This window comes from Elaeis guineensis, chromosome 2 (assembly GCF_000442705.2).
Source record: "Elaeis guineensis isolate ETL-2024a chromosome 2, EG11, whole genome shotgun sequence".
NCBI lineage: Eukaryota > Viridiplantae > Streptophyta > Magnoliopsida > Arecales > Arecaceae > Elaeis > Elaeis guineensis.
The window spans coordinates 101,126,632-101,151,888 of record NC_025994.2 but is presented as its reverse complement, the minus strand read 5'-3'; the positions used below and the strand labels follow the sequence as shown (position 1 = coordinate 101,151,888).

Genomic DNA, 25,257 nt, shown 5'->3' with positions numbered 1-25,257 from the left:
TTCATATATTTATATGTCTATGGCATGATCATCCCCTAGTTACAAGGAACCTGGCTCAGTTTGATCTTTCTACCACAATAGCCATCATGTGGGAGCTCCGATTCAGTCAACTCCCTTTGCTCCCCAGCAAGAAAATATGAAAAAAAGTTAAAACTGGAAAAGAGTGAAAAGTTAAGAGAAAAAGCTGAAAGGCTAATAGTGGATTTTCCCATTAGGACTCATAGTATCTGCACAAGGCAAGATAAAATCACCAGAGAAGTTTATAAAGACCTCAGTACTACTCTCTCAATAAAGACCCACTGCATATATATATATCATGCATATGTAACGACGGTCGATCAAGTCGAGACAAACGTGCCCATAGTCTACTGAACTAAAGTCGGAATGCAGCTTGGGAGAATCGGATGCTAATAAATATTGATAAACTTGCATGCATTGGAACATCAAATATGGGACCATTAATAAAGAAATTTTAAACTTCTAAGATGTTCAGAAAAAATATTTTTTTATTTAAATTTTTAAATATTTTTAAAAGAGAATATTTCTAGCATGTTGCACGAGAGAGAGGTCAATGGGTTTGAATGCAGGGGAGTTGGTGCTCCCATTCCAGGCATTTTTCATCTAACAAAACTCGAAGAAAAAAAATGCAAGCAGCCGGAAGTCTGTCATCGATGCTGCCCCTTTTCAGTTATATTTTAGAATCAAGGATAAAAATAGTTGAGTTGGATATGGCGGAAGAGAAGAAGGGAAGGAAGCGATTTACAAAGATAGACCATGCACGTTTGGTTTGAGCGCGGGACGTTCTCCAGTATCCCTTTTGTATATACTTATATCCTCACTCATTCTCTCTCTCGTATTCCAGGCGCTCGCTACCACGGCTCATAAAAAATGGGACATTTCACATTTTTTTACCTAAAAAAAATGTGAAATAGTTCACGTGACATTTCCATAAAAACATGCCACGTGACATTGCGAGCTTTTGGAAGAATTTCCATAACCGAGGATCTTTTCTCTGCCCTCGGAGGAGAAAACACATCTAACATGCAACTCGAAATAAATGATATTGGCATGTATTCTTCTGTGGACGGCTGGTGTCGGTAGTGTTCTGACCACAGACGAACGGTATACCGAAATAATATATTTAATTAATGATCGCATGTTATCTTCTTATTATCCCATCCCTACGGTCAGCAAAGGATTAAAGTGATCCTATTATACATTCAGTGCATATAAAATGATCCTTTTGCACGTCCATTAAGTTTTGGCACATCAAGAGACATCACAAAGATTCTTTTTTTTTATTTTATTTTGAAAAGTAACAAGATTAAGATATCTAGTAATGTTTGTTAATTCATAACTCATAGTAGAAGCTTCTATCCGTTGATATGTCAATAGAATCACTAAGATTTATCCTCTTTTTTTTTTTGCCCTTTTTCTTGAAACACACTTCTTTTTTTGCCTTTAAGACAGAGCACGCACCAGGTCTAATTGTAAAGACAGACTCATAATTTTTCAGAACTCTACTAGTTTGTATGACTGAGATAGTTCTCATCAAATTCACATCAAAGAACAGCTGTGGATCAAGAGAGTATCAAACAAAAGGCCATGAATATTATTTCTAAAAAAAAAAGGACTTAAGAAAGGAAGATTAAGAATTTTGAAGCCTGATATTTTATGACTCAAAAGAATATGTTTGCCAATAGCCTTGAGTTGATGAAATTATTGGTTGGACTAGGTCCACCAGCTCAGCGATGGATCGGTCCAACCACGAAGCAATATGTCTATATCGAACTCTTCCTGCCCTATTTCTTTTGACCGTGCACGTGCAAGTTACTTATACACAATAAGACACGGAATAATATACACAGTGCTACTGAATACAAGTAATTTGTTGTCCTAATCTATGGTTTGCAATACTCATGGGCTTAACCATTACTCGGTGTCAAGTTTCTATTCCATCAATGGCAGTAAAAGAACTAATTTTTTGGGAGTTTTTGTGTCACTAAAGCTCGCAAAAGTTTTAAAGGTTCGTATACAAAGTTTGATGGCCTTCAATATTTTTTCTTCTATTTTCAAATTGGACGAACATCTTTGAGCAGATCAATTCATCCAAGCAGACCAATTCGAGCACTTTGAACAAAACTAGTCATACTCCATTCACTAGCTCATCCGGTCCTCTCAGCTCGGATTCTTGACAGCAACAAGCAGCATTTTTAGAAGATCTTCCTTATAAGCAACTAGGGTCATGATATGATCGTACACTACAGCCAATAGAAAATTCTAAAGTAAATTACTAGGTGGGGGGTTTATCTAATAAAAACCATTTAGGAATGAATTTTTTCTAATAAGAGACAATGACTTGTAGTATATCTTTTGTTTTGGCTTGAATCAACTTCTACGTAGCCTCCGAATGCCACCTCCATTAGGGTTGCTCCTATGTCGAATCATATAATAAATGTCATAAATGTCTACAAAGATTTTAAATTACAGTAGATTATACGAAGATGCACGGGTTTATCCAAAAGAGGAAGGACAACCTTCGAAAAATACAGAAGAAAAAATTTGGCACAAAGGAGGATAGGATCCAAAAAAGAAAAAAAAAAAGCCCTGGACCATCTTAGATTCTAACCCATATTAGCTTGGGTGCAGGACCTATGTGACCTAGCTTACGACGCCTTGCTCTCTTTCCTCTACGCACATATCGCAATGCTATGCTTCCTTACAAAAATATAGTAGAATAAATGGTACTAGTCTTATCAAAAAAAATTGTGGAATAAGTGGAATATTAACAATTCATAGAGCTCTTCTATGGACCTAGGTCTTGCATACTGTTTTTCTACTCCTTATAGCAATTTTTCAGTTCATGAATTATAATGTCATATAAGTACAAACGGTTGTTATTAAAATTTAAAATAGCTCTATTAAATGATTTAAATATAGTAATTAGCTTTAATATTAATATTTTATGCATTATATGCAATTTTAAATCTATTTCCTTTTTCCATTTTTTTTCTCAATATACATTGAGATATCATTTTTAAAATTGTTTAATTGTTCCTTTCTTGCTAAACAGATTCTACATGACATGTTTCCATGTAATATTTCTGCTCCCTTGCATATTTATAAGGTTCAACAATATTCCAAATTCCTTTTTTTAGAAGTCTAATATATTTTAACTTTTAAAACAGAAATGTATTTGGAGTGATTATAAAAATCTTTATCTTTGAGGGAGCAAGCTAAGGTTATTTTGTAATTGAAAACATAACAACCACATATCTGATCAGAAAAGTTGGTCTGAAAGATTCCTTGATACTGGTGAGCACCGGAGATCTATTTAATACGTAACCATTATGAGCCCAAATAGCGAAGCGAAGCTATTTATTGACAGTTTAAGGACTAAAGATTAAGAATTGATGACACGGAAATTTTGCTACATATAGATGTGGTTCCCAGAATTCCTAATATTGCATGAAAATGATTATTTCAAATAATCAATTATAAGATAAATTATAAAATTAAAAGGAAAAAGACGTGTCTAGATCGAAGTGTGTGAAAGTATTATCCTAAAAAAGAGATCTAATCTTGCATGTTGGTCTGTGTCAAGACCGTAACCTAGTGACAACGAACCTATTTTCACCCAATCTTCCTGCCACGGTCATAATCATGTGGGAGGTCTGATCCCATCAACTCTTTTAGCTCCCCAGCAAGAAAACTTGAAAAAAATAAAAGTGGAAAAAGCAAGAGGTTGAGGAGTAAAATTGAAAGGCTAAGGGGGGCTTTCCCTCTCGGACTCCTGGTATACGCAAATACAAGACGAGATAAAACCATCGGAGACGGTTTGCGATCGGAGCAACCCTGACGGAGATGCGGCATGTGGAGGCTACGTGGAAGCTGATTCAAGCCAAAGCGGACGGTTTATTACTCAATGGTTCATGTGATAAAATTTCTTCCTCCAATGGTCTCTTTTCGCTTTAGCGAGCTTCGCTTCTTTTAATTTCATGCTATCTCTGAATAAAAAACTTGTCCGTTCCAGTTTAGTGGTCAACTGTGCATAGAATAGCTTCCCAATCTTGGACATGTAGTTGTACTTTTCTTACAAATTTATTTTAATAAAGCTAACATATCTTTCATTCTCTGCTATATATTTATCTTTTCGATGATCGATCAAATTCTTACGTACGCTTTTATGCTGTTACGCATACGTATATTGTAAGGACCAGACTGGTTATGTAATGCATAATGCATCGAACCCAGTATCTGACTTGGCCACGTGACATGATCTTACAATTTTTAGAGTAGTGCTCTAGAGATGATGTAAGACCTAAATAAATGTAAACTCAAATAATTTTAAATAATCAAATAAATATCAAACATGTCAACCATGTCACTCTTCCAAATCAAATAGTAAATTTATTCAAATACAATAATTCAAATATTCGTTGGTATTAAAAAATTTAAACTAGCTAAATTATTAAAAACTCCAATACTTGACTTCTCTCACCCAATTTATCCGAACTAAGCATCCTGTGGTTCTGAAAATAAAACAACAATGGAATATGAGCTTCTTCAACTCAGTAAGAATCACTGTACATCTATATTAGAATAATGAATGAAGTGAAAAATATATAAATATCAATATAATTTCATAAAACTCATTATATATATATATATATATATATATATATATATATATATATGTGTGTGTGTGTGTGTGTGTGTGTGTGTGTGTGTGTGTGTGTGTGCATATATATGTATGTATATGTATGTATATATATATGTATATGTATGTATATATATACGTATATATTTATATGTATATGTATATATATATAATAACTCAAAAACTAGCATAAACATGCATTGAATACATAATAACTCAAGTGAGGTCTTTATTCAACATTAATCTACATGATCTTAACATCTGATTCATCTTTCCACAACTTCAGTTTGATAACCTTCATTCTTTTTGGCTTTGTACTAATTAAGGCTATATCTCAGTCTCTATCCGATCAAATTTCTACTCATAAGCCCATTAAAGTTGTCTCAAGCATGAGTTCTTGGCTGACTGTCCTACGTATGAAAGTCTGTGGGGACTGTCCTAGACATATGCTTCTGACAGGCTGTTTTAGACATGAGCTTCTGGCTAGCTGATCCAAATATAAGTTCGAAAAAATTGTTCCAGGCATAAGCTCCCGACGAGCTATTCCATGACGAGACTAATCCAAATCATATATTTTTCATCCTTTTATTTTGCATTAATTTTATGTTATTTTTACCAAACAAATTTTAAATTTTCAATATGATCAGAGAAAGAATGTCATATCCATATAACCGCAATATCAACCACTGATACATATACATAATCAATAAATGATGTAAATCATACCAAAAAATCATTCAAGGAACGATTATATCTCAATCCTAATAAATCCAACAATACAAGCAAATCCAATAGTAAAATAGTATGTATCTATATTTAGTAATCATGTACAGAGATTCTTACCTCAATCAGTGATAAATCAGACTCACTGTCTTATGTTCTGGATGCATGTCAAAATCCTACTCGATGCCCTCCTGTTCGATAGACTGTTCTCCTATATATATTAAATTAATATTATAAAATAAATCAAATTAATTTTCTAAAATCATCTATTGGGGTTTATCGAGATCCTCACCTTTGTCCCCAATATTTTTTCTTCTCAAATTTTTTTAAACCATCTAAAAAAATATATATATATTGATTAATTAATTATCTAATTTAATTTGTTAATTAGTTGAGAAGAGAGAGAAGAAGCTACTTCTTCTCTTCTCCTCATCCAAAACAGGGGACCCAATCCCTTTCTTCTCCTCTCCCCCCCACATGAAGCCAAAGAAGGCCGATGCCGGCCACCCATGGTGGTTCTCGACAATGGCGAAACCCACAACAAAACCCATAGCCCCCTTCAACGGTAACTATTGTTGGCGGCAAGTAGAAAAATACAACTAAAACTGGGACCGTCCTGTTTAGTTCAAATCCAACGGCTTGCCGCCACTCGCCGACGATGAAAAAACAACCAGGAAAAGAAGGAAGGGGAGGAAAGGAGCTTATCTTGCTCTGACAATCGAGAAGAACTCTGACGATCCTGTCTTCCCATCCAAGAACTCACAAAAAATCCTTGGAGACATTTCGATGAGCTCTCAAAATCTTTGATGAAGATTTAAGAGAGGAGAGGACTTTTTATAGGGGGTTTTCCTAACCTAACCGGACTCCCCTCTATCCAATCTTGATGAAATTAGAAGCGAAGAAGACTTTAAATAAATAATTTGTCCGTTCCAATTTACATACGTTGATCGATGGTCAACTGTGCATAGAATAGATTCCTGAACTTGGACGTGTAGTTGTACTTCTCTTGCAAATTTATTTTAATAAAACTAACATATCTTTTATTCTCTGCTATATATTTATCTTCTCGGTGATCGATCAAATTCATACGCACACTTTTATGCTGTTACGTATACATAGATTGTAAGGACCAAGCTAGTTATGTAATGTGTCAAGCCTCGAACCCAGCATCTGGGTTGATCACGTGATACAACCGCAAAATTTTTAAAATAGTGCCTAGAGATCATGTAAAGTCTAAATAAATATAAACTCAAATATTTTTAAATAATCAGATAAATATCAAACATATCAACCGAGTCACTCTTCCATATCAAATAGTAAACTTGTTCAAACACAATCATTCAAATATTCGTTGGTATCAGAAAATTTAAACTAGTTAAATTACTAAAAACTCCAATATTTGACTTCTCTCACCCAACCTATCTGAACGAACTAAGTATCCCATGGTTCTGAAAAAAAAAACAAGAAAAGAATATGAGCTTCTTCAGCTCAGTAAGAATCACTGTACATCTATATCAAAATAATGAATGAAGTAAAAAATATATAAATATCAATACAATTTCGTAAAAGCTCATTATATATATATATATATATATATATATATATATATATATACACATACATACATACATATATATATATAATAACTCAAATACTGACATAAACATGCATTTTGAATATATAATAGATCACCATATACCATCAAGTGAGGTCTTTATTCAACATTAATCTATATGATCTTAACATCTGATTCATCTTTCCATAACTTCAGCTTGATAACCTTCATCCTTTTTGGCTTTGGACTACTCAAGGCTATACCTTAGTCTCTATCCGATCAAATTTTCACTAATAAGCCCATCAAAGTTGTCCCAAGCATGAGCTCCTGGATGACTGTCTTACGTATGAAAGTCCGTAGGGATTGTCTCAGGTATAAGCTCCTGACAGACTGTCCCAGACATGAGCTCCTGACCAGCTGATCGAAGTATAAACCGGTGAAGACTATGCCATACATAAGCTCCTAACAGACTATTTCATGACGAGGCTAATCCAAATCATATATTTTTTATTCTTTTTTTTACATTAATTTCATGTTGTTTTTATCAAACAATTTTAAATTTTCAATATGATCAGAGAAAGAATGTCAAATCCATATGACTGCAATATCAACCACTGATACATATGCATAATCAATAAATGATGTAAATCATACCAAAAAATTATTCAAAAAATGATTATATCTCAACCCTGATAAATCCATCAATACAAGCAAATTCAATAATAAAATTGTATATATCTATATTTAGTAATCATATACAAGGATTCTTACCTCAATCAGTGATAAATCAGACTCCTTGTCTTATGCTCTGGATGTCAAAATTCTACTCGATGCTCTCCTGTCTGATGGATAGTTCTCCTATATATATTAAATTAATATTATAAAATAAATAAATTAAATTAATTTTTTAAAATCTTCTATTGAGGTTTATTGAGATCCTCATCCTTGTCTTCGACATTTTTCCTTCCCAAATTTTCTTAAACCATCTAAAAAAATATATATAAATTGATTATTTAATTATCTAATTTAATTTGTTAATTAGTTGAGAAGAGAGAGAAGAAGCTTCTTCTTTTCTTCTCCTCATCCAAAACAGGGGACCCGATCCCCTTCTTCTCCTCTCCCCCGGCCCCACATTCAGCCAAAGAAGGCCGATGCTGGCCACCCATGGTGGTTCTCGACAATGGCAAAATCCACAGCAAAACTCATAGCCCCCTTCAACGGTGATTGTTGTCGGTGGCAAGTAGGAAAATAGAATCAAAACAGGAACCGCCCTATTTAGTTCAAATCTGATGGCTTGCCGCCACTCGCCGATGATGAAAAGACAACCAGGAAAAGAAGGAAGGGGAAGGAAGGAGTTTACCTTGCTCAGGTAGCCGAGAAGAACTCCGATGATCCTTTCTTCCCATCTAAGAACTCATGAAAAATCCATGGAGATATTCCCGAGAGCTCTCAAAATCTTTGATGAAGATCTAAGAGAGGAGAGAACTTTTTATAGCAGGATTTTCCTAACCTAACCGGACTCTCCTCCACCCGATCTCGATGAAATCAGAAGCGAAGAAGACTCTGATTTGGAGTCTTCTTCCTCCTCTCTGCCATGCGCTGCACATAGAATTTTTTTTAAAAAAAATTTTGAGCTACTAAAGTTTGGGCCTGGTTGAAGGGCCCAAATGAGTTGGATTATTACATTCTTTTTTCTTAAAATAATTTCATCTTCAAAATTAGCTTTGCTTGATCAATAACTTTAAAAATATATTGTTTATGTCATCCTCGAGCTTTTAATAGTCTACTTTACATAGTACTTGTTTCACAAGATCTTGATATAACAAAATTATGTGACATTTCACCCTCATTCCCTTCATGTTGGTTTCTCAATTTTTTTTTCAAACAAACAATAATATTTTGACCTCATATTAAAATCTCAAAATTCTTTATCCATTATATTGATTGATTAACTCATTACCTTTAATAGAAACTAAAAATAGCCTAGACATCAAACACTCCTCATAATTACAGACTTCTTTTCTTTTGACCTTCCAACAATTTTAACAACTGGATGATTATATCAATAAATGATGTAAATCATACCAAAAAATCATTCAAAGAATGATTATATCTCAACCATGGTAATCTATCAACACAAGCAAATCCAACAGTAAAATGGTATATATCTATATTTAGTAATCATGTACAGGATTTCTTACCTCAATCAATGATAAATTAGACTCATTACTTTATGCTCTGGATGTTAGAATCCTATTTGATGCCCTCCTGTCTGATGGACTATTCTCCTATATATATTAAATTAATATTATAAAATAAATCAAATAAATCAAATTAATTTTCTAAAATCTTCTATTGAGGTTTATCAGGATCCTTACCCTTATCCCCAACATTTTTTCTTCCCAAATTTTTCTAAACTGTCTAAAAATATATATATAAATTGATTAATTAATTATCTAATTTAATTTGTTGATTAATTGAGAAGAGAGAGAAGAAGCTTCTTTTTCTCTTCTCCTCATCCAAAACAGGGGACCGGATTCCCTTCCTCTCCTCTCTCCCCCATATGCAGCCAAGGAAGGCCGACGTCGGCCACTCATGGTGGTTCTCGACGATGGCGAGACCCACAGCAAAACCCATAGCCCCCTTCAACAGTGACTATTATCGGTGGCAAGCAGGAAAATACAATCAAAACAGCGACCGCCCTTTTTAGCTCAAATTCGGCGGCTTGCCATCGCTCGTGGATGATGAAAAGACAACCAAGAAAAGAAGGAAGAAGAGGGAAGGAGCTTACCTTGCTCCGACAGATGAGAAGAACTTCGACGACCCTTTCTTTCCATCCAAAAACTCATGGAAAATCTTTGGAGATGTTCCGGTGAACTCTCAAAATCTTTGATGAAGATCTAAGAGAGGAGAAGACTATTTATAGGGGTTTTTTTTTAACTTAATTGGACTCCCCTCCACCCAATCTCGACGAAATCGAAAGCGAAGACTCTGATTTCGGAGTCTTCTTTTTCCTCTCTGCCATACACTGCATATAGAATTTTTATTTTTTTTTTTAATTTGGGGCTTCTAAAGTTTGGACCTGGTCGAAGGGCCCAAATGGGTTGTGTTGCGGCCAATCGCCTCGTCGCCCGATCGCCGGGAAGCGTGCACCTGCAAAAGGAAGTCCGCACTGACCGGAGGCGGCTCCGGCGGGGACCCTCCGACGGTCAAGTCAGAGAGGTGACTGGGCAACAGTGAAATGCAAACAGAGAGCTCTGAGAAAGAGAGAGGGAGAGAGAGAGGAGCGAGCCTGCGTATGTGGGAGAGACGGGTGGATCGACCCCTTGCACTGTTGCCTTCCCCGGTATATATAGTGGAGCTAGGTATGGCGCCGTCATTAATGGCGCGGACAAGTGAGGAACTGTCAACTCACTGTAGGCTGTCAGAGCCGCTGTGAAAATATCATGTCGCCGTGTAGCCGTCTAATCACCAGGGTTGACCCGGCTCTCGGCGGGACAATGCCCCTAGGTAACTGTGCCGCATGTCCGTGTCAGAGCTGACAACGTCTGGCGGCCGTACGGTGGTTGGTGGAGTCGGCCGACCCAAGGTCGGTGGCCAGCAGAGTGGCGTCGGACTCCTCCGTCGGTCGGCGAGCTTCGTGTGGGTCGGCTACCGGACCTCTGGGTTTAGTCGGTCGGGAATGGACCGTGGAATGGCCGCAGTTAGCCGCTGATGGCGTCCGTCGGCCTGTCGCCCGACCTACGATCGGCCAGTCAGAGTCGTCCGTCGGGCCGTTGGTTAGTCGGTCGGGCCGCCAGCCGGTCGGGCCCTCCGATAGTCGGTCGGTCGGTCGGTGGGTGTCCCCCAACAGTTGCCCCCCTCCACTCCTAAGTCGGGTGGAGAGCTGGCCGATGCCTTCATTCGGGTAGCAAGACCGGACGACTGGGAGTGGATTTGTCGCATGTGCAGATCCGACCGTACCGCCGGCTGATCCGTTGTCAGACACCTCATGAATGCTCAGCGATCCGGACGTCCAGTCGATGTCAGAGGTCACGTCGGCGTCGGGCGTCAGACGCCACGTCTTGTCGTCGTCAGTCGTCACGTCGGTGTCAGAAGATCGGGCTCCGGACGATACGGCGTCAGTCGATCGGATATTCGGCGCCGATTGCGGAAGAGTGGGCCGCTGTCAGGCGTCCCATCGGGAACGCGAACCGGTGCGGGTGCGTGAATGCGGGACCGCGCCCCGCGCGCCGCGTGTCAAGGTGGTTGGCTGGCGCCCGCTCCGGCATTTAATGCGGGCGGTGCGGCCATCCCGGGGCGGGGCGCGCCGAATCTTCTGCCAACCGGGGGGCGCCACGCGTCACGCATCTGCAGGACTTTGGTCGGCGCGGAAGGATCTCGGCCGTCGGTCGGCCCTATATATATAGGACCTCCCGGATTCTGACCCACTTTTGCCACATTTCGCTGGGGAAACTCTGTCCGGGCGATTTTTCAGTCGTCGCGGGCAGAGTTTTTCTTCGCCTGCGGAGGGTCCATCCGGATCCGGTTCGTGGTCCTCCTTCCCCTTCTTCCTTCCTTTCTTCTCTTTCGGTCCCTGCACAATGACCAGGAAACCGACTCAGGGAGTTCGGTCGGGGAACCCGACCGACGACACCCGATCGGCTCCGGAAGATGAGGCCTCCTCGCTTTCGGGGCCGAACGTCGATCAGCTTCGGGAGCACTATCGCATCCCGGAGCAGTTTCGGCTCTCTGCTCCAGGGGCCGGCGGTCGGGTCAACAACCCTCCGCCTGGCGACCTGGCGCTGTATGTTGAGGACCTTCGTGCGGGTCTTCGACTTCCGATTCCGGAGTTCGTCCGGAATCTGCTTGATTACTACGGACTCTGTCCGGCGCAACTGGCGCCGAACTCTGTCCGGCTAATCATTTCTTTCGTGCTGTTGTGTCAGCTCTTGCCGACCGACCCCCGCGTTTCCCTCTTCCGGGCCTTCTTTGTGCTCCGACCCCACCCTAAAGCCCGAGGGTGGTGGCTCTTCAACCCCCGGAAGGGTCTTGCCTTCATAACCGGTCTTCCATCGTCCATTCATGGATGGAAGAACCAGTTTTTCTTTGTTTCCTCTTCCTCCTCTTGGGGCTTTCCTTCTCGTTGGGGTACACCCCGAACCGAGGCCAACGAAAACAGTCGGGTGGATGCGGACGACCGGGAGGACTTCCACCGACTGAAGGACATGTCGGTACCGAAGCAGAGGGAGCTTGTTACCGAACAAGCTCTCTATGACGCCGGCTTGAGTCTGGTCCCCCGAATAGGTATCGCCCGATCCTCCAGCTTTTCTTTTTATCCATCTTTTGGTCGGCTTTTGGTCCAACCATTAACTCTTTTGTCGGTATTGCAGGGACACCACCGAGGATGAGGCCGACTGATGCCGAGATTCGGCAGTTCGCCAAGAGGAAGAGGCCTGCATCGGGGGCCGGCCCTTCGCGTCCTGTAAAGAAGCCAACCCCAGCCCCGCCGATCGTCGAGTCGTCGGCAACCGACCGGTCGGAGCCGGTCATAGCTCTTGCGGCTCCGGCGGTCCAAGTCGAAGAGGGGCCGACTGAAGAGGCGGCCGAAGGAGTATCGGTGTCTTCGCCTGTGTGGGTGGAGCCGGATGACGTTCGGGAAACCGAACATCGTCCGGCGGCGTCCGTCGGCGCAACCGGGGGCGCCGGATCAAACTCCAGCGTCCCGTCGCTGCCAGTCCCGTCGGTCGGGGCAGCTGATCGGGGGAAAGCCCCGATGGAGCCCGCGGAGGAGGATAGATCGGGGAGCCGGTCGATGCCTCCAAGCAACTACTACCCCGAGGGTTCGTCAGCGTTGGCCGACCACGATCTCGCGAGGAGGTTGTGCCAAGGAATCCTCCTCCCAACCGATGTGGGGTTGCTGCGAACTCGGCAGGTGTCCGAGATGTTGTCTCGGTTCTACCCGACGATGGTCGAGGTAAGCTTCGGGTCCTCTCTTCCTTAGAGATTTTCCTTGGGAATTTTTGCTTATCATGCAATTCTGACGAAGCTTTTTGATCGGCAGCTGATTTTCACAATGTCCGAACTTGAGGTCGGGTACCGAAGGTTCGGCAACGTTCGGGCAGCCTTCAAGGAGAGGTCGGCGGCGGCCGAAGCAGAGAGGGCGATGTTGGCCGAACAACTCCTGCAGTCGGCCGACCGGGAGGCCAAGTTAGTCGACGAGGTCTCCCGGCTTGGGTCCGAACTGCAGTCGGCCAAAAAGGAGGCCAGGCACAAAGGTCGGGCCGTACGCCGCCTTCGACGCGAACGGGATGGTGCAACCGCCGAGCTCAAAGGGGAACGCGAGCAACTCCGGGCCAGCCTGGAGAAGCTCGCGGAAGCCGAAGAGGAGCTGTCCATCGCCCAGATCGACGCCGAAATGGCGAAGGCCGAGGCGGAGTCGGCGAGGGAGGAGCTCGCCCGAGCTGAGGATGAGGCAGTGTCGGCGAGAGAGTCGGCCGAACGGGTGGTGGAGGACTTTCGGTCCTCCGACCGATACCGGGAGGAGATGCTCGAATCGGGCTTCGCCTCATACCGGGTCGGGCTCGAGGATGGTCGGGACGCTGTCCATGCCTTGTACCCGAAGGTGGACGTCAGCCGCGTCGTCCCGCCGTTCGCCGAGGAAGGAGCCGAAGAAGAAGGAACGGAAGAGATGGCCGACCAGCCGTCGGGAGGCGTCATCGTGGTGGAGGAAGCCGTCCCGGAGCAGGTGCCGACCGAAGTTCCTTTGTCGACCGAAGCCCATCCCTCGGCGGCCGACCAAGCGTCGCTTATGGCCGAGACGCCGATCATCCCCGATCCTCCGTCGGTCGAAGAGATCGATCAGGACGGGTGATCGGCCCTGCCGACCATCTTTATTTTTGTCTTTTTTGAAAATACATGTAATCGGGCTTCGTTTCGACTCTGTAATTTCCTTTTATCAACGAATGAAATTTTCTTCTTTTCCTTCTTGTTTGTAATACCGACCATTGCTGCGATGTCGAACTTTAGTTGCTAACTTAAGTAAGCCACTAACTCACGTGAGTCGGTAGGACTCCGACAACTTGCATAGCCCTGAAAGCGGAGTGAGTCGGGTAGTCGAAGTTGCCAGTCGGGTCCATCTGTTGAGCCGGAAGCCGACCAAACCTGCCAAGGTTCGGCAGCCGGACCTCCGTAGATGCACTTAGTCGATCATCGTCCGGCGCAGTATCGGGGGCACGATAGTAAGTCGGGTCCCCATGCTCTTGCGTCGGGTTTCATGTCCTTTGACAGACGGTGGCAAGCCGAGTGTCGTTCAGCCGGCCGTAGGTCGGTCGGCGAGTAGTGGGTGCGACTAAGGTCGCATCATGTGATAGACGGTGGTAAGCCGAATATCTCTCGACCGGCCGTAGCCTGGTCGGAAGTCGCGGCAATAGCCGCGTGGGCTTTTAGCCTCTCTTCGGTCGGGGCCCGATCGGCCAGTCGGTCGATGGATTCTGCCCGAAAATTCGACCGTAGAAGGAGTATGAACTCCCGTCATCGTAGATGCATCGGTCCGTGTAAGGGGCCGATGTGTCGTCGGTGCCAGGTCCGCGTCGATGCGTCGGGGCTGAGCGCCGATCAGTAGTCGAAGAGTTAGAACTCCGATTTTTCAAACTGAACTCGTATTCCGACGATTGAATTATAGAATTCACTGATAATACAGCTTCAAGTTGTCGGCGTTCCAAGTCCGGGGAATGGGCTTCCCCTCAAGGGTCTCCAGCCGGTAGGCCCTCGGCCCGAAGGTGTCAGCAACCTTGTAGGGTCCTTCCCAGTTGGGAGTCAGCTTCCCTTGGTCCAAGGGCTTCGACACCTCCGCTTTCCTCAAGACTAGGTCGCCAGGCCTGAAGAGCTTTGGTCTGACCTTGGCGTTGTAGTACCGGGCGACCCTCTGTCGGTATGAGGCCATTCGGATTTGAGCCTCATTTCGCAGTTCGGGGAGAAGGTCTAGGTCGGCCCTCCGGCTTTCGGAGTTGTCCGGCTCGTGGTACTGCTCGACCCTTGAAGACGGCAGGCCAATCTCGAGCAGGATCACAGCTTCTGTCCCATAGGCCAAACTGAACGGTGACTCCCCGGTCGGGACACGGGGGGTCGTTCGGTAAGCCCATAGGACGGAGCCCAGCTCGTCGACCCAGAGACCTTTGGCTTCGTTCAGTCGGGTCTTGAGTCCATGGAGCAGGGTTCGGTTCGTCACCTCAACCTCACCGTTGGACTGTGGGTGCCCGACTGAAGTTAGTCGATGACGGATGTGGAACCTGGCGCAGAAGTCTTTGAAGCCTTGGTTGTCGAATTGCCGTCCGTTGTCGATGATGTTGGTGTGCGGCAATCCGAACTTGAAGATGATGGACTTTTGGACGAAGTCCTCCATCTTTCGCTCGGTGATCTGCGCCAAGGGCTCGGCCTCGACCCACTTCGTGAAGTAGTCGATGGCGACAACGATGAACTTCCTTTGGCCTGACGCCGGTGGGAAGGGGCCGAGAATATCGACTCCCCACTGACCGAAGGGCCACGGAGCGACAATGGGAGCGATTTGGCTGGCCGGTTGGCGCTGAATATTGGCATACTTCTGGCATGGCTCGCACCTTCGGACCAATTCTGCCGCATCCTTCCTCATGGTCGGCCAGTAGTAGCCCTGTCGCAAGACCTTGAAGGCTAAGGACTTGCCCCCCAAGTGATTCCCACAAATTCCTTCGTGAACCTCTCGGAGGGCGTAGTCGGCGTCGGTCGGTCCCAAGCACCTGAGCAGAGGGAGGGAGAACGACCTCTTGTAGAGTCGGCCGTCCATGATCACATATTGCGACGCCGACCATCGGAGTCGCTTGGCCTCCGCGGGATCTTCGGGACTGGTCCCGTCGGACAGGTACCGGACGATCGGGTCCATCCAACTTGGTTCAGACGTTAGCTGCTGTACTTCTTCGACCCGATCGATGCTCGGCTGTTGGAGGTTTTCGACAAACGTCCGACCCAAAGAATCATAGGCCGACGTTGCCAATCTGGAGAGAGCGTCGGCACGGGCGTTCTCCGTCCTGGGGATGTGGGAGATCTCGAAATGCTCGAGGCGGGCCACGAGATCCTTTACCTTCTGAAGATACTTGATCATGGTCGGATCTCGCGCCTCGAAGTCGCCCTTGACCTGCCCCACGATCAGCTGAGAGTCGGAGAATGCCCGGAGGCTGTCGACGCCCAGTTCCTTCGCCATCCTCAAGCCCGCGAGGAGTGCCTCGTATTCGGCTTGGTTGTTGGAGGCCTTGAAGTCGAACCGGAGGGCGTATTCGGTGACTACCCCATCCGAATTCGTGAGCAGGAGCCCGGCCCCGCTTCCCTGAGCGTTGGAGGCTCCGTCGATGTGAAGTACCCAGGTGGAGATCGGGTCTGGCTCAGAGACCGAATCTCATCCCGGGCCTTCAGCTCCCGACCTTCGGTCGGTCGTCGGGCATTCAGCGATGAAGTCGGCCAAGACCTGAGCCTTCAAGGCAGGCCTCGGTCGGTACTGAATGTCGAACTCGCTAAGCTTCATCGCCCACTTAGCGAGTCGTCCGGATGTGTCGGGTCGGCGCAGTACGGCCCTCAGGGGCTGGTTGGTGAGTACCACGATGGCGTGGGCCTGGAAGTATGGTCGGAGCCGTTGCGCGGAGACGGTCAGGGCGAAAACCATCTTTTCCGTCTCCGAGTATCTGGCTTCGGCGCCGTGGAGCACTTTGCTGGTGTAGTAGATGGGCTGATGGGTTCGGCACTCGTTTTCCCGAACGAGCACCGAACTGATCGCTTCAGAAGATGTGGCCAAGTAGAGATACAAGGTCTCCCCGACCTGCGGCTTTACGAGCAGCGACGGGGAAGCCAGGTACCTTTTCAGGTCTTCAAAGGCCTGTTCGCACTCATCCGACCAAGAGAAACCGTTCGCCTGGCGCAGGGTTTTGAAGAACGGGAGGCACCTTTCAGCTGATCGGGAAATGAATCGGCTAAGAGCGACGATTCTTCCGTTCAGCTGTTGGACCTCCTTCTTGGTGTTCGGATGACGCATGTCGAGGATCGCCTTTATCTTCTCAGGGTTGGCCTCGATCCCTCTCTGAGAAACGAGGAATCCGAGGAACTTCCCCGAGGTCACCCCGAAGGCGCATTTGGTCGGGTTGAGCTTCATTCGGTGTCGTCGAAGGGTGCGGAAGGTCTCCTCGAGATCCTGAACATGGTCCGGGATCTGCGTGCTCTTTACCAGCATGTCGTCCACGTACACCTCCATGTTACGCCCGATCTGGTCTTTGAAGACCTTATTGACGAGTCGCTGGTAGGTGGCGCCGACATTCTTCAATCCAAAGGGCATCACCCGATAACAGTAGAGGCCCTTGGGGGTCACGAACGCGGTGTGCTCCTCGTCTTCAGGCGCCATCCGGATCTGATTGTACCCGGCGAAGGCGTCCATAAAGCTGAGCAGTCGAAATCCGGACGTCGCATCCACCAGCTGGTCGATCTTCGGGAGTGGAAAGCTATCCTTCGGGCATGCTCGGTTGAGGTCGGTATAGTCGATGCAGATCCTCCACTTTCCGTTGGCTTTCTTGACCATGACGACATTGGCGAGCCAATCGGGATACGTGGATTCCCGAATGAAGCCTGCTTCGAGCAGCTTGTCCACTTCTTCGTCAATGGCCTTCTGCCATTCTGGGGCGAAGGACCTTTTCTTCTGCCTCACCGGCTTCATTGTCGGGTCGATGTTGAGTCGGTGAGTAATTGTTTCTGGAGGGATGCCCGACATATCTGCTGCCGACCATGCGAATATGTCGGCGTTGGTCGTCAGCAGCTCCGCCAGTCGGTGGCGTTCGGTGTCGGGCAATTGAGACCCGACCCAAACTTTTCTGTCGGGATTTTCTCCTACCGGGATCGCCTCGAGCTGCTCGGCCGGCGAACCCCGCTCTTCCTCCTCCCGTTGATCCAGTTTGTCGATTGTCAGGGGATCCTTTGTCTCGTCGCTTTGGACGGAGATTTGGAAGCATCGTCGGGCGAGCTGTTGATCTCCGCGCATCTCCCCGACTCCGTTTTTGGTCGGGAATCGAACAAGGAGATGGTACGTCGAGACGATCGCCCTGAGGGCGTTCAGTCCGGGTCGCCCGAGTATGGCGTTGTAGGCCGAAGGAACTTGGACGACCGTGAAAATGAGGGAGACTGTGCTTTGCCGTGGTTCGGTGCCGACCGTCACGGGCAGAGTGATTTCTCCTTCTGTCATGACGGCGTCTCCGGCAAAGCCGATCAAGGGCGTGGAGACCCCACTAAGTCGATCAGTCGGTAGTCGCATTCGGGAGAAGGTCGAGTAAAACAAAACATTTGTCGAACTTCCATTATCAACAAAAATTCGTTTTACATCATAATTGGCTATTGTCGCCGACACAACAACAGCGTCGTCGTGGGGAGTCTGGATGCCCCGAACGTCGTCTTCTGAGAAGGTAATCACGTCGTCCGGGTGCTGCTTTTTCGTCGGCTCCCCCCCTGTAGACGTCCCCGATCCCAGCCGCTTGGAGATCATGTTAATGACTCCAGCCGTCGGCTGGTTAGTCGGAGCCTCTTCAGTCGGCTGGGGGCGTCGATCGGCAGCCGGTCGGGTCGGCGGACCCTTTCGAAATTTGCCGAGATACCCCCGACGGATGAGATTTTCGATCTCATCCTTCAACTGGATGCATCGCTCGGTGTCGTGGCCGTGGCTCCGATGGAACCGGCAGTACTTTCGATGGTCGAGGCCCTTTGCCTTCAGAGGCGGAGGCCGTCGCAGGTATTCTTCCCCTTCGATCTCCATCAGGATCTGCGCACGGGGAGCGGAGAGAGGAGTGTAGGAGTCATACCTGGGACGCACCGGCCTCGGGGTCTGTCGGCGAGGTGATTTTTGGATCTGTCGGGGTGGAGAAAGCCGACTATTGGCCGGGGGCCTGCTTGGTTCGGCGGGTTCCCGACCCTTTCTTCGCTTCTCCTTCGGACCCCTGGGCTCGACCAAGCGTCGGTCGGACGCTTCTTCGTCCGCGCGCATATACTTGTATGCGCGCTCCAGTAGCTCGGCGTAAGTTCGGGGGAGGGTCTTGTCCAGAGAATAAGTAAATCGGGACGACCTCAGGCCCCGCTTCATGGCTGAAACTGCCATGTCTTCGTTGAGGTCCCGAACCTCGAGCGTGGTCGCGTTGAATCGCACCACGAAGTGTCGGAGCGTCTCGTTTTTCCCCTGCTTGAGGGAAAAAAGGCTATCCGACGTTCGCGGCGGCTTTCGGCTGGTGCTGAAATGGGCCACGAACGAGTGCTCGAGCTGCGCGAAGGAATGGATACTGCCCGATCGAAGACCGGAGTACCAAGCCCTGGCAGCCTTGCGAAGTGTGGCGGAGAAGTCGATGCAAAAAAGAGCGTCGGTTGCCCCTTGAATCGTCATGAGAGCTTTATAGCTCTCGAGGTGGTCGACTGGGTCGGTGGAGCCGTCGTATGGCTCCACGTTCGGCATTTTGAACCGACTGGGAATCGGCTCATCGAGGACCAGTCGAGAGAGAGGCTGGGCGGTCTGGAAGTCGACGTCGTTCGAAGACTTCTGGCCGTCCATCTGCAGTTGGGCGAGTCGGCGGTCGATCTCCTCGAACCGTCACTCGTAGTCGTCCGCTCGTCGATGCTGGGAGACCCCGGGGGTGGAGCCTCCGGAGGATTCTGAAAGAGAGGCCGACGGTGTGCGCGGCCGCTTTTCCTTCCTCGCCCGTTCCAACGGGGAAGGAGAGGGCCGCTGGGACCGTCGGTCGTCGCGCCGTAGTCGCCCCTCCTCCTCTCCGTGGGAGCGCTGTTGGGAGCGCTCGCATGGAGGCGACAGGGCTCGGCGCGGCCGTCGGCGGCTGCTCCTGGAAGGCATAGGTCGGGCCGCCGGTTGTTGCTGGAGGCTTTTGACTGCGTCGGTCAGTACGGTCATCTGCCGTACGATGGCCGCAATCTGGGCCTCCGTGGTCACTGCAGGGCGCGGAGAGCTAGGCTCCGCCGCCGGTGGGGGCGGGGAGGCTTCTTCCCGGCGGGAAGAGCGCCTTGCCGACCCAGTGATTCTCGATCGTTGAGCTCTTGTCTTTGTCATGCCTTCCCCTTCCTGGCGCGCCAATCTGTTGCGGCCAATTGCCTCGTCGTCCGATCGCCGGGAAGCGTGCACCTGCAAAAGGAAGTCCGCACTGACCGGAGGCGGCTCCGGCGGGGACCCTCCGACGGTCAAGTTAGAGAGGTGACTGGGCAACAGTGAAATGCAGACAGAGAGCTCTGAGAAAGAGAGAGGGAGAGAGAGAGGAGCGAGCCTGCGTATGTGGGAGAGACGGGTGGATCGACCCCTTGCACTATTGCCTTCCCCACTGTAGGCTGTCATTAATGGCGCGGACAAGTGAGGAACTGTCAACTCACTGTAGGCTGTCAGAGCCACCGTGAAAATGTCATGTCGCCGTGTAGCCGTCTAATCACCAGGGTTGACCCGGCTCTCGGCGGGACAATGCCCCTAGGTAACTGTGCCGCATGTCCGTGTCAGAGCTGACAACGTCTGGCGGCCGTACGGTGGTTGGTGGAGTCGGCCGACCCAAGGTCGGTGGCCAGCAGAGTGGCGTCGGACTCCTCCGTCGGTCGGCGAGCTTCGTGTGGGTCGGCTACCGGACCTCTGGGTTTAGTTGGTCGGGAATGGACCGTGGAATGGCCGCAGTTAGCCGCTGATGGCGTCCGTCGGCCTGTCGCCCGACCTACGATCGGCCAGTCAGAGTCGTCCGTCGGGCCGTTGGTTAGTCGGTCGGGCCGCCAGCCGGTCGGGCCCTCCGATAGTCGGTCGATCGGTCGGTGGGTGTCCCCCAACAGATTGGGTTATTACACAATGGGCTCGCATCGTTCGCTTTCAACAGCAGAATGATTTTAATATAATAGGGAAGAGACTCGTCTTTCTGTTTTTTATTATTCTAAGCCGCTTGGTCGGCCATCACCGCAATAAAGAGAAAACATCGTTGGTTCACCACATACCATATATGTATATACACCATGGGCCAACTGGCTGTTACTCTATTCACATTGAAAGTACCATAATGTGTCGATGTTATTTGTTGGGACACGCGAAAGACTTTCCTTTCCAGATGATGCAAAAGTTGAGCTTCCATATTGTATCATATGTCAAGTGCCCCTTGACGTATTATATTAAAGCCACGTTTTTCTTGATAGTGAATCAAGATAAGCATATCCATAGTGTACTGAATTAAAGCCAGAATGCAGCTTGGAAGAATCAGATAAATGCTGATGAACATGCATGATTGAAACATCAAATATGGGGCCATTAATAAAGAAATTTTAAACTTCTAAAATTTCTTAAAAAATAATTATTTTTATTTAGAATTTTAAGTATTTTTGAAAAAAAATAATTTCTCACATGTTGCGCGAGAGAGGGGTGAATGGGTTAGAATGCAGGGCAGTTGGAGCCGCCATTCCCGACGTTTTTCATCTAACAAAACTCGAAGAAAATGCAACCGGCTGAAAGACCGTCATCGATGCTGCCCCTTAATTTTCGTACCATAAGTTACATTTTAAAACCAAGGATAAAAGTGATTGGGTTAGATTTCGCGGAAGAGACGGAGGGAAGGAAGCGATTTACAAAGATGGATCACGCACGTTTGGTTGGTCGCAGGAGCGACACTCACGAGTCAGGCATCTGGGCTCAGATCTGAAGGCGCTTTCTCTTTGAGCACGTGAAGTTATCCAACGCGCTTTTGTATATACGTATATCCTCACACTCTCTCTCTCTCTCTCCCTCTCTCCAGTATTCCAGACGCTCGCTACCACATCGATCTCACCAAGCCGTGGCGGCGGTAGCGTCCCGACATATGGTCACGTTATCCATACGCTCAAAAAGGAGCGTCTCGCGACACGAGCCAAAATAACACACCCAGTGCAGCTTAATTTATTCGCTTCACCATCCAAACGATCGAGCAATCTATTAGCTTTATAAATAGCTCCCTTCCCCATATCTCCTCCACGCCACCCAACCAAATCACTTTCCTCCATTGTTCCATAAGCCTTCCTTAATTTTGCCACCAGAAACTCGATCTCGACCATCTCCTCCAGTTCGATCTCTTAATATATAGTTCTCATTAAGACTCCTCCAACTCTCTCTCCGCCAAACCAAATGGGCAGCCTCCCGATCGAGACCTTCCAGCCACTAGACCCCGATGTCTTGGTGAAAGAGTCTCGAGCGGTGGTCGACTTCATAGCCAACTACTATCGAGACATTGAGCGATACCCGGTCCGGAGCCAGGTCGAGCCGGAGTATCTGAGCAAGCGTCTCCCCGACCAAGCTCCCATTTTCCCTCAGCCCATCCAGACCATTCTGGATGATATCCACGACGACATCTTCCCTGGCCTCACCCATTGGCAAAGCCCCAACTTCTATGCATACTTCCAGGCCAATGCGAGCACCGCCGGCTTTCTCGGCGAGATGCTTTGCTCCGGTCTGAACGTCGTTGGATTCAACTGGATCGCGTCTCCAGCCGCCACCGAGCTGGAGAGCATAGTCATGGATTGGATGGGAAAGATGCTCAAGCTCCCCTCATCCTTCCTGTTCTCCGGCGGCCAAGGTGGTGGCGGTGTCCTGCATGGGAGCACATGCGAGGCGGTGGTGTGCACACTAGCAGCAGCACGAGACAGCGCTTTGACCAAGATGGGAGGCGATGGGATCACCAAACTGGTGGTCTACGCATCCGATCAAACACATTCCACGGTTCAGAAGGCATCGAAGCTCATCGGCATCCCGCCATCCAACTTCCGCGCCATCCCGACATCAGCAGCGTCGGACTATGCACTCACTCCGGACAGCGTTCGGTCCTCCATGGAGGCCGACATCGCCAAAGGGTTGGTGCCCTTGTACCTGTGTGCCACGATCGGTACCACCGCTGTTGGAGCCGTGGATCCACTATTAGAGCTGGGGAAAGTCGCGAACGAGTATGGCGTTTGGTATCACATCGATGCAGCTTATGCCGGTAGTTCGGGTATATGCCCTGAATTCCGGCATTACTTGGATGGTGTGGAGCTGGCCGACTCGTTCAGCCTGAATCCCCACAAGTGGTTCCTCACCAACATGGATTGCTGCTGCCTCTGGGTCAAGAGCCCATCCTCATTGGTTGACGCCTTGTGCAGCAATCCCGAGTACCTCAAAAACAAGGCTAGTGATGCCAAAACGGTGGTGGACTACAAGGACTGGCAGATCGCGCTCAGCCGGCGCTTCCGAGCCATGAAGCTGTGGGTGGTCATCCGGAGGTACGGCATGGCCAACCTGATGGAGCACATACGGAGCGACGTCGCGATGGCCGAGCACTTCGAGAGGTTGGTGGCAATGGACCGGAGGTTCGAGGTGGTGGTGCCGCGCAAGTTCGCGTTGGTGTGCTTCCGACTCAAACCCAGGTTCCAAGGGGATGATCCATCGGAATTGAACCGAAGGCTATTGGAGGCGGTGAACTCGAGTGGGCAAGCTTTCATGACCCATGCCGTGGTGGCCCGAATGTTTGTCGTACGGTTTGCGATCGGAGCAACCCTGACGGAGATGAGGCATGTGGAGGCTACGTGGAAGCTGATTCAAGCCAAAGCGGACGGTTTATTACTCAATGGTTCATGTGAAAAAATTTCTTCCTCCAATGGTCTCTTTTCGCTTTAGCGAGCTTCACTTCTTTTAATTTCATGCTATCTCTGAATAAAAAATTTGTCCGTTCCAGTTTACGTACGTTGATCGGTGGTCAACTGTGCATAGAATAGCTTCCTGAACTTGTAGTTGTACTTCTCATACAAATTTATTTTAATAAAAATAACATATCTTTTATTCTCTGCTATATATTTATCTTCTCGGCGATCGATCAAATTTATACGCACACTTTTATGCTGCTACGCATACATATATTGTAAGGACCAAGCTGATTATGTAATGCATCACGCATCGAACCCAATATCTGACTTGGCCACATGACACGGTCGTACAATTTTTAGAATAGTGCTCCAGAGATCATATAAGATCTAAATAAATATAAACTCAAATATTTTTAAATAATTAAATAAATATCAAACATATCAATCGAGTCACTCTTCCAAATCAAATAGTAAACTTGTTCTAATACAATAATTCAAATATTCGTTAGTATTAAAAAGTTTAAACTAGCTAAATTACTAAAAACTTCAATAGTTGACTTCTCTCACCTAACCTATCCGAACTAAGCATCCTGTGATTCTGAAAACAAAATTGCAAAAAGAATATGAGCTTCTTCAACTCAGTAAAAATCACTGTACATCTATATTAGAATAATGGATGTAGTGAAAAATATATAAATATCAATACAATTTCATAAAAACTCATAATATATATATATATATATATATATATATATATATATAATAACTCAAAAATTGGCATAAACATGCATTGAATACATAATAACTCAAGTGAGGTCTTTATTCAGTATTAATCTACATGATCTTAACATCTGGTTCATCTTTCCACAACTTCAGCTTGGTAACCTTCATTCTTTTTGGCTTTGGACTAATTAAGGCTCTACCTCAGTCTCTATCCGATCAAATTTCTACTTATAAGCCCATCAAAGATGTCTCAAGCATGAGTTCCTGGCTGACTGTCCTACGTATGAAAGTTTGTAGGGGCTGTCCTAGACATAAGCTCCTGGCAGACTGTTCCAGGCACAAGCTTCAGGCTGGCTGATCCAAATATAAGTCTGAAAAAACTGTTCCACGTATATGCTCCCGACGAGCTATTCTATGACGAGACTAATCCAAACCATATATTTTTCATCTTTTTATTTTGCATTAATTTTATGTTATTTTTATCAAACAATTTTTAAATTTTCAATATGATCCGAGAAAGAATGTCATATCCATATAACCGCAATATCAACCACTGATACATATACATAATCAATAAATGATGTAAATCATACCAAAAAATCATTCAAGAAACGATTATATCTCAATCCTGATAAATCCATCAATACAAGCAAATCTAATAGTAAAATGGTATATATCTATATTTAGTAATCATGTACAAAGATTCTTACCTCTATCAGTGACAAAACAGACTCACTGCTTTATGTTCTGGATGCATGTCAAAATCCTACTCGATGCCCTCCTGTTCGATAGACTGTTCTCCTATATATATTAAATTAATATTATAAAATAAATCAAATTAATTTTTTAAAATTTCCTATTGGGGTTTATCGAGATCCTCACTTTTGTCCCCAACATTTTTTCTTCCCAAATTTTTCTAAACCATCTAAAAATATATATATTGATTAATTAATTATCT

General features: G+C 46.7%; 1 protein-coding gene across 1 annotated transcript; it reads left to right on the top strand.

Annotated features, from left to right (window-relative positions):
* Positions 1–21,898: 21,898 nt before the first annotated feature.
* Positions 21,899–23,767, top strand: LOC140855474 (tyrosine decarboxylase-like). The gene has a single exon (XM_073251357.1). It carries the CDS (start codon positions 22,090–22,092, stop codon positions 23,608–23,610), a length of 1,521 nt encoding a protein of 506 aa, XP_073107458.1. The 5' UTR covers positions 21,899–22,089; the 3' UTR covers positions 23,611–23,767.
* Positions 23,768–25,257: the final 1,490 nt, after the last annotated feature.